Source organism: Pinus tabuliformis, chromosome 8 (assembly GCF_031772625.1).
Source record: "Pinus tabuliformis cultivar Carrire ecotype Pingquan chromosome 8, CPIR1, whole genome shotgun sequence".
In the NCBI taxonomy this organism is placed as follows: domain Eukaryota; kingdom Viridiplantae; phylum Streptophyta; class Pinopsida; order Pinales; family Pinaceae; genus Pinus; species Pinus tabuliformis.
The window spans coordinates 87,926,422-87,937,330 of record NC_142294.1 but is presented as its reverse complement, the minus strand read 5'-3'; the positions used below and the strand labels follow the sequence as shown (position 1 = coordinate 87,937,330).

At 41.4% G+C, this 10,909-nt stretch overlaps 1 protein-coding gene across 1 annotated transcript; it reads right to left on the bottom strand.

Moving 5' to 3' along the window:
• Positions 1 to 2,142: 2,142 nt before the first annotated feature.
• Positions 2,143 to 2,852, bottom strand: LOC149234273 (isopentenyl-diphosphate Delta-isomerase II, chloroplastic-like). Its single transcript, XM_089368208.1, has 2 exons — positions 2,644 to 2,852; positions 2,143 to 2,518 (listed from the first exon to the last, which is right to left on the bottom strand). Exons 1-2 carry the CDS (start codon positions 2,850 to 2,852, stop codon positions 2,143 to 2,145), a joined length of 585 nt encoding a protein of 194 aa, XP_089224334.1.
• Positions 2,853 to 10,909: the final 8,057 nt, after the last annotated feature.

Here is a 10,909-nt window from a genome sequence, read left to right as displayed (position 1 = left end):
TCCTAGGGATGAAAACCCTGTGGGTGTGATTTGTCTAGTGGATCCATCCAGGGTTCACGATTGTGCTTTAGTGTGTTATTTTTTTCTTATGCATTAAGTAGTCATGCATTCCAAGGTAGGGGCTCCATTATTCTCTTATATTTGGCATGTATTGTTTTTCTAAGTATTAATTGAAATAAAGACTGCATTTTTCATATCCCCTTGTGTCCAATATTTTTTATTGAAATCATTTTTAATTTGAACACCTAAATGTACCAAATCTATTGATAATTTTATTGTTTGGGATCTTACACACGACCTACGCTTCGTTGTCATTCTATCCCTATTATCTCATCTTCTCCCAATGGAATCATATGTTCATCGCGTTCATCCTTCCATACCTCGACACATATTCTTAGTTATCCGCATTTCATGTTGTGCTTATTTATTCCCCTACTACTTAAGCTTGGACTTGCAATACCAGTATTGCAACAATACTAGGAGATATGGGGTTACAGATATATCATATCCTTTAGGTGTATGGAATCGTGGATGCGGTGACCCTCACTTTTTGATCAAATTTGTGCAGAACTTATCTTCAGTAATCACAATTCATGGCCACAATTACACAATAATGGAGAGCCAATTTAAATTCTGGTTAATTGTCAAGGGTGAGAACTAAAAATTCTTAGATGATACCACTGACATGCATATACTCCATCCAAGATGTACAGAAACCACCGTGATATTCGATACAGAGAGAAGGACCCTAAATGTCTACAAATGTCAACTCGACCACTCAGTATTGGTTAGCGAAAAATGTAATTCTAGTGTCTCTTATTATTTGTACGATAATGGGAATTGGATTCCGAGAGGTCCTACAGCCCAAGTAACGATTAATGTGGGATCAATACGATAGATATAAAATGATCCAAAGAGATATGAAAGTTATAAATCATGTGAAGCAAGTCAGGGGAGGTGTGGTTATTGTTACAACACTTCGGATTCAACTACATCGTTCGTATGTTATTGCAAGGATGGACCCCATGCCGAAAAATGCCAAGATCCTGCAAAACTACAGGGAACTGCTACTTCAGTTAGTATGTTATGTATTTATTCATAGGCACCCAAGAAATAGGATTGTTATAGGTACAAGTATATGACCCATATTATAAACAAGAAAATATTGTTTTATTTATATGTGAATCCTTTTTGTTATTTACAATAGTTGTGTTATGTCGGCACTACAGGTCACCAAACAACCATTATAATAGGTAAATTTATGATTTCTTCCAATTTTATTTCTCTGCTTTAACTCTAGCATGAATCAATTTCCATAAGTATGCGAGTCCTTCTTATAAATTACGACCATTGTGTTATGGTCATGTTACATGTCGTTGAACAACTATTATAATAGGTAAATTTATAATTTCTTCCTCTTCACTTTCTCTACTTTAGCCTTACCATGAATTGGTTTCCATATTCTATTTCTTGGTTTTAACCATGACGTGAATTTGTTTCGTATTCTTTTCAGGCTCTGACAAAGATCACTTTGATATGAAGCTCTTCATTCAATTCCAGGTTGCTCCCATGGAGGAGTTGTAGCTGCTAGCGATACTATTCTTAACTTTCCATATTCTTAACTTTCCATATGAAGAATACAGAACTTCCTCCTAGAGGGGCTCTTCCTATCAGAGAAAATAGAACTGAATACAAAACGCACTTGAAAATTTGATTTCCAAATAGGGGTATTTATACGCTGTGAAGAATCTTCTCGAGTCAGTGATAGTGGCTTCTTCAGGAAGCTACCTGAACACTCAAAACTGCTTATTCTCCAGAAGAAACTAGACTCAACGCATTTAATGCATGTGGTTGGAATTAATGTTTTCCAACACCCCACCTTAATTCCAACCATAAAATAAACACAAAAAATATACTACAACACAATACATATGACAAACATATTCTTAATTGACATGCTTTTTGGTCTAAGTCTCATCTAGGCTTACAACATAATCTGGATTTTCTACAACACACGACTTGATAACACACCTTTCATTTTTCCTTCTTGCTAAAGGGTCCATTCTTGTTCATTTGCTGATGTAGTTTCATATTCACCTTTCTTTCTTTCCTTATGAGCTCCTCCAACTGCTCTTTTCTTACTTACTTAACAACCTCTTCTAGATTGGGATGCAAGGCAACATCCCAAACAATGAAAACAATGTAATCTGATTTATGCTCTCCCCACTCTCCATCACAAGGAGCCTTGTAAAGTATGCAACCAAGTTTCTCTTCATCCACCAAAATGCACTCATCTTCGAACATGTGTAGCCTCTGAACAACATCCATGGTCATATCCTCCATTGTAGCAACCGTCTTAGAAGTTGATCTAATCAAATTTCTAACAATTGGGTTCAGGGAGAAGCAATTTATGCTCTCGGTGATTGCATGAACATGTGGAATAGACTGCACCTCCTGATATTCATGGTCATCAATAAAACCATTATTTTTATCAAATAATTCTTTTGACTCAAAAATACTACCCAAAAAAATATTACCCAGCCCAAAAATACTTCCAAACGGACTCTCTCGAAAAACAACATAAAAAATATCACCTTTCTTGCTTTCCTTATGAGCTCCTTCAACTACTCTTTTCTTACATACTTAACAATCTCTTCTGGATTGGGATGCAAGGCAACATCCCAAATAATGAAAACAAGGTAATTTGATTTATTCTCTCCCCACTTTCCATCACAAGGAGCCTTGTAAAGTATGCAACCTAGTTTCTCTTCATCCACCAAAATGCACTCATCTTCGAACATGTGCAACCTCTGAACAACATCCATGGTCATATCCTCAATAGTAGCAACCATCTTAGAAGTGGATCCCATCAAATTTCTAACAACTAGGTCTGGGAGAAGCAAATTATTCTCTAGTGATTGCATGAACATTTGGAATAGACTGCACCTCCTGATATTCATGGTCATCAATAAAACCATTATGTTTATCAAATAATTATTCTAACTCAAAAATATTACCCGACCCAAAATAGACTTGCTTTCCTTATGAGCTCTTTCAATTGCTCTTTGCTTATGTACTTAACAACCTCTTCTGGATTGGGATGCAGAGCAACATCCCAAATAATGAAAACAAGGTAATCTGATTTATGTTCTCCCCACTTTCCATCACAAGGAGCATTGTAAAGTATGCAACCTAGTTTCTCTTCATCCACCAAAATGCACTCATCTTCGAACATGTTCAACCTCTGAACAACATCCGTGGTGTTATGCTCTTAACCTGCAAAATGATACCCAAATACAGAATATGCGAAGAAAAGATACCCAGAACACATAATAGCAATGATTTTATTATTCGGAGAGTAATGTTCACTTGCCTCTTTGAGGGGGCAACCTCCAATAGAGCAGAGCTCGACTACAAAATAAGACACGATGCTCCTCGTAGGGAGTCTCTATCCTTTATATATGACTCATACATGCAATACCACGGGCCAATACCGTGGGTTTTATTAATACCATCTATCTAATACTACGGCCCATTTGCAACTTACTGTGGTTCCGTCATTAATTGCGATTAACCACTTACAATTATTAATATGGGCTTTATTGACTCTTGACTATGACGTGATCCCATTACATAAATAAGGGGGTTAGGGTGGGACCCTAACATGCCCTCCCCCTTAAGACGAGCCTTGTCCTCAAGGCTGAAGCTATGGAAACTGCTGAAGAATAGTGGCTGGTTCCCAAGTTGCATCTTCCGGAGAGGTGTCTTTCCATTTGACGAGGACTTCCTTAATCATGCGGCCGCGCAGTTGCTTGTCTCGTGTGTCTAGGACCTGTTCGGGTTGAAGCCAGATGGACCCTTCTTCGTCCAATTCAGGTAGACTGGTCTGAATTCTACAATTGTTCCCAATCACTTTCTTGAGGCATGAGACATGGAAAACTGGATGGATTTTTGTAGTAGGTGGCAAGGCCAACTTGTAGGCCACTTCTCCAATGCGCTGAAGTACTTGATAGGGTCCGTAGAATTTGGGAGAGATTTTCTGACACCCCTTGTCCTTGAGTGATGTTTGCTTATATGGTTGTAGCCGTAAAAAGACCTGATCCCTTCTTGAAATTGGCGCTCTGAGCGATGTTGGTCTACCTATTGCTTCATGTAGTTCTGAGCTTGATGAAGATTCTCTCGAAGATGGGCGAGCATGGTTGCGCGGTGTTGTAGGAGTTGATCCACTGCTTGTACTTTTGAGCATCCCTTGAGATACGAAGTAGGTGAAGGTGGGAGTTGACCATATACTACTTCATAGGGAGTCATTTTGGTGGTGGCATGATAGTTGGTGTTATGCCACCATTCAGCCAGAGGTAACCACTGTACCCAAAGGTGTTGCTTTTCTGAAGTGAAACACCTAAGGTAAGTTTCTAGACATTTGTTGACGGCTTCGGTTTTACCATCTGTTTGCGGATGATAGGAAGTACTGAGTTTGAGTTGAGTGCCTTGTATTCTAAAGAGTTCTTGCCAAAAATTACTAGTGAAGATTGGGTCGCGGTCGGACACAATAGAAGTGGGCATGCCATACAATTTGAAGATCTGATCCATGAAAGATTGAGCAACCAAAGTTGGTGTAAACGGGTGGGGTAGAGCGCGGAAATGAGCATACTTCGACAGTCAGTCCACAACCACCATGATGACTGACTTGTTCCCTAACTTTGGAAGACCTATAATGAAATCCATAGAAACCTCCGTCCAAATTGATGCCGGAATGGGCAATGGTTGTAATGTGCCTGGTGTGTTGACGGTTTCCCCTTTTTGGCGTTGACAGACATCACATTCTACTATGAAAGTAAGGATGTCCTTTTTCATGCCTGTCCAAAAAAATGATCTTCTAGTGTGAGCATACGTCTTCTGAAAGCCCGAATGTCCTGCAATGGGAGATGAGTGCAATTCTGCCAAAATGCGACTTTTGAGGGTGGATGTTGGTGATATTACAACTCTGTCCTTGTAGCGAAGAATATCATCCTGCCACGAGTAGCCCTTGGTGGAATTTGGATCTACCTGTAATTGATAAATGAGTTGGGAGAGCCCGGGGTGTGAAAACCATTCCCTGCGAGCCTCTTCAATCCATTCTGGAATGGGGAGGGAAATTGCTAGCAGAGTACTTTCCTCCTCAAATTGGCGAGATAATGCATCTGCTACACTATTGTCTTTCCCTTTCTTGTAAATGATCTCATAATCATATCCCAGCATTTTGGCTAGCCATTTATTTTGTTGTGGGGAGGATAGGCATTGCTCCAAAAACTATTTAAGACTGTGATGATCTGTGCAGATTTGGAAACGTCGCCCCAATAAGTAAGGTCGCCAGGTCTCGACTGCATGTAAGATGGCCATCATCCTTCTCGTAGGTAGATTGGCCCAGATTCCTCCCACTGAGTTGTTGGCTTGTGAAGGCCAACGGTCGCCCTTCCTGCATTAAGATCGCCCCAATACCTGTACCCGAAGCATCACATTCAATGACAAAAGATTTGGTGAAGTCAGGGAGTGCTAAGACTGGAGTGGAACACATGGCATTTTTTAGAGCTGTAAAGGCCTGTTGTGCTTCCTCATTCCTGAAGAATGAATTTTTCTTTAGGAGTTGGGTGAGGGGCTTCGCTATGCGACCATAGTTGCGGACAAATTTATGATAATAGCCTGTGAGACGCAAAAATCCTCTCAAGCTCTTCAAGGTCTTAGGTTGAGGCCATTCCTGCATTGCCTGGATCTTTTTGGGGTCCACCTTGACACCTTCACGCCCCACAATGTGGCCCAAATACTCTACTTCTGCCATGCCAAATGAACACTTGGACATCTTGACAAATAATTTATGCTTGCGGAGCAGTTGCAAGAGTAGATCTACATGCTGAAGATGTGCGCCCAAGTGCAACTATAGATGAGGATGTCATCGAAGAAGACAAGGACAAATTTCCTGAGATATGGCTTGGGAATGTGGTTCATAAGGCTCTGAAAAGTAGAGGGGGCATTACAAAGACCAAATGGCATGACCAGGAATTCATAATGGCCTTCATGAGTTCTGAAAGCAGTCTTGGGGATGTCGACTTCCTTCATGCGAATTTGGTGGTAGCCTGAGCGAAGATCCAGCTTAGTGAAGAATTGGGCCCCATTGAGTTCATCCAGCAAATCATCAACCACCGGGATGGGAAATTTATCTTTGACTGTCAACTTATTGAGGGCCCTGAAGTCGGGACACATCTGCCACTCCCCATCTTTCTTGAGCACCATGACTACTGGGGATGAATAAGGACTAATGCTGGGACGAATGACACCTGCTTCCAAAAGTTCCTTGATGATTTTTTCTATTTCATTCTTTTGGGTGAACGGATATCTGTATGGGCGCACATTTGGGGGTTGGGCCCCTAGAACCAAGGTGATGCTATGATCATGTTCCCCTCGCGAGGGTGGAAGCTCATGAGGCTTGTCAAAGACCGGCAGATGGTTATTTAAAATCTGTTGCATCTCAGGATGAATTGGCAGAGGCTTTGTTTCGACTGCCTGGATGGCATTAAATTGAGCTACAACTCCATGATTTCCCTTTTTTAACAATTTTTCCATCCTATGCGAGCTGATGATAGAGGGGGCTCCCGCCTGGAGTCCACGGAGGGTATGTGTGTAGTTGTTCTGCTTAAAACTCATATATAACTCCTGGAAATCCATTGTGATTGGCCCAAGAGTGCAGAGCCATTCAGCGCCGAGGACAATGTCGCAACCCCCCATGTGTATGGCAAGCATGTGGGTTTTCAACTGATAATCCCCCATTTGAAGTTTGACATTTTCACAGCGGCCTTCACATTTCATTGTGCCTCCATCCGCAATTTGAACTTGGAAGTTAGAAACTGCGCGTACAAAACAATGCACTGCTTCTGCGACTTTTTTATGGATGAAATTATGTGTACTTCCACTATCAATCAAGACTACTACTGGGTGATGTTTAATAAAACCTCTGATTTTGAGAGTTTGAGGGGAAGAAATCCCTGCCAACGCATGCAGCGAAATAACTGGTTCGTCAGGGACATTGTCTTGTTGGTTGTCTTCTTCTAGCGCCTCATGGTCCTCAAGTGGTGGATCTTCCTCTGTTGAGCTGTAGTCAGTGGCATCTATTTGAAAAAATTTGGGCTCCTTGCATTTATGACCTAGGGAGTATTTTTCATCACAGTAGTAACATAGTCCTTGCTTTCTTCTTTCGGCCATTTCCGCAGGTGACACCTTTTGGACCTGAAGTGTTTGAGTCGTGTTGTGAGCCTGTGGGGGGCGACCTTTAGCAGAGAAATTTGGGCAACTGTATTGGGCTGCTAATGCACGCTCCACGTTACGAGCTACCTTGCAAGCCTCCGTCCATGTGGGAGGGTGGTGCAGTAGGACTTGAGCTTTGATGGCTTCTTTAAGACCGCTGATAAAACATTCTGTGTAGAACGCATCTGAGAGACCCCAAGTGTGGAAGGCTAAGGCTTCAAAAGCTGTAATATATTCATCCACTGTACCAGTCTGTCGGAGCTTAGTAAGACGACCCAAAAAAGAGTCCTCCTGTTCAAAGCGGCCTTGAAGAGCTTTTGTAAATTGGGTCCAAGTCCTAAAAGGTCCATTGCAACGTTGATGCCATTCCCACCATTGCCACCTTTCATTGTCCAAGTACATGCTCCCCAACATAAGCTGAGTCGCATCATCTAAGATATGATTCAGTTTGAAATACTGGTCCATTTGTGCTATCCATTCCGACGGGTGAGAACCGTCAAATTTATGCATATCCAACTTGGGAGGTCGCTGACTGGGTGGTTGGTGGGTGTGCCAAACACGAGGAGAGTGGCTAGACTCACCCTCATTGTAACCATTGCCATTATACACCTCCTCGTGGGCTTGCTCCTTGTCCTTTGGGTTGAGTTGCGCGACCTGGCTACATAGTCCGGTAAGCTGAAGGCTGAGGGTGTGCATGGATTCTTCAAGTTTGTCCATCCTTTCATTGGCCATCGCTTGAGCTCTAGTTTCTACCATACACCAACCTGATGAAAATTTGGGACCGCCTAAAAATTTTCACTAATAATTGAATGGTACCACCGTGCTCAGCTCGTCGTCCTGATTCTGATGGGCTAGATCACCAATAAGCGCCCCGGAAGATCCTTTTTTTTTTTTTTTTCTGAAATTACTCCTTCCTTATCAATACTGCAGTGGCCAAATCCTCAAAATGTCAATGCGGCCAAAAGTCCTGCGAAAATTATACCCCGGTATAGGAACCCTTCACAACGACTCCGATCTGGTGGATCTGAGAGATCTGAATGGCGGATCTGATGGTGGAACAGACTGCTTCTATGGATCTGATGGATCTAATAGATCGAAATGGCTGATCTGCGAACTCGAGACTGCGGGACTGATGTCTGCTGTTGCTGCACCCCTTTGCACAAGCGAGTCTGGAAGAGATGCTGTGTGATCCCCTGATAGAAAAAGGGAACTATGGTCTTGAGGAGTGTCAGGTGCTACAGATCGCAATATACATAAGGGTCTGGCAGTAGTACTCGGCCCAATGTTTCAGGGCTCTAACTAAGGAGGATCGACCATACCCTTAGCCGTACAACCCGACTACCCTATCATACGGGCGAGTAATCTCCCCGAGTGCTGTTCTCAGTGTACTGTAGCCACAAGACGGCCGATAGTTTATCTATGGCGAGGTTTCAAGGGAGCCTAGGGGGCTTCCGATATACCCAGACGGTACGTGGAAGACAATCCGTGCGCGGTTCTATCTAATGCGCTACTACTCAAAGGGGTACCTACAGGGGTTACAAGGGAGTCCAACAGACGTGACCACCTCTTGTATTTCCTACGTGCATGCCTCCCCAAATCCGCAGGTTTATGCACTCAACGACAGATCCCATGGTTTAAAGACGCCGGAACATGTCTCTAACCAAAAAAAAAAATTTGCTAAGAAATGGAGATCCCACCGGCCCTGGAAAGTGCTCTGATACCACTTGTTATGCTCTTAACCTGAAAAATGATACCCAAATACAGAATATGCGAAGAAAATATACCCAGAACACAGAATAGCAATGATTTTATTATTCGGAAAGTAATGTTCACTTGCCTCTTCGAGGGGGCAACCTCCAATAGAGCAGAGCTCGACTACAAAATAAGACACGATGCTCCTCGCAGGGAGTCTCTATCCTTTATATATGACTCATACATGCAATACCACGGGCCAATACCGTGGGTTTTATTAATACCATCTATCTAATACTACGGACCATTTGCAACTAACTGTGGTTCCGTCATTAATTGCGGATTAACCACTTACAATTATTAATATGGGCTTTATTGACTCTTGACTATGACGTGATCCCATTACATAAATAAAGGGGTTAGGGTGGGACCCTAACACATGGTCATATCCTCCATTGTAGCAATCATCTTAGAAGTGGATCCAATCAAATTTCTAACAATTGGGTTCAGGGAGAAGCAATTTCTACTCTCTGTGATTGCATGAACATGTGGAATAGACTTCACCTCCTGATATTCATGGCCATCAATAAAACCATTCTGTTTATCAACTAATTCTTTTGACTCAAAAATACTACCCGAAAAAAACATTCCCGGCCCAAGAATACTTCGAAATGGATTCTCTCGAAAAACAGCATAAAAAAGAGCACACTTATACTATTTGAAGGAGCACATGAGCTAACACTCATCCACTCATTAAATCTTCACAATCATGTCTGTGAACGCCCTTCCATTTTAATTGTAAGTCTACAACAATGACTAGACAACACTAGCTCACGGCAGGTTCCAGCTTAGATCCGAGCAGCCACACCAAAATTCAACCAACACAATTTTAATTTTACCCAGAGTGAAAATTAACAATTCCTTTTCCCTTTTTTAATAATTATTTATTCCATGCCCACGGGGCTTTGGGTTGACGGTGAATGGGTGTGCTATTAAGACACTCCTTGCGATAGGTCACCAGTTCAAATCCCCCGTGGGTACTTAGGTTAGTCTTAACTAGTATAAAAAGAAGAAGAAAAAATAATTATTTATTCCATAATCACAAACAAAACATCATTTAATCATTCCCATGCACCCATCAATCTTTGAAGAGTCTTTCAAAAATGAAAACACCAATTTTCAAAAAATTTAGGAAGACAATCACTAATCAACACCACAAACCACCTTTCACTTAATTGGAAACTTCCATGAACTTAGGAGTACAATCACAAAACAACAACCACCTGTTTATTTTTAGTTCGAACTTGGGACTTTGCATAAACTTAGGGCTTTTTATTAACAATAAAGATAACTAAAATTCATAGACGTATTTTTATGGTAAATAGACCCAATATATAAAATGTCGACTTAACTCCAAGTAATTATCAACTTAATTCTAGGTGAAACCAAAAAACTTCAATTTTTTTTCTCATACAAAGTTTCTCACTTGAATGGATGACTATTATGCGACAACATTTATAAAATCAGCTTTACCTTTGGAATATTAAGTGCCCTTATTTGCACAACTTGTTCCAACGAAGGCTCCTTTGATCTCCAAATAGAAACAAATGAAGTTCAAGATACAGCAGCTCTCCTCCTTTCGTGGTTGGAACATGGAAATCACATTCAACAGTCTCTTATGTAACAATTTAAGCCAAATAACCCTTCACCAAATCCTTTACCCACTGTAAACATATTTTTTTGTTACATTTGAAGAAGAAGAAGAAGAACATAAAGCAACAGTAGCGTTTCAATCCTCACGACCCCACAACACTGCTCAAACCTTCAGCGACTCCTCAAAAAATAATTGTCTAGCAGTATTAAAGTTGGTTGCTTCTCCAGGTAGCTCCTCACGGCTCTAGCACTTAACACACAATCTCCTCCAAATGGAAACGGTCTTCAG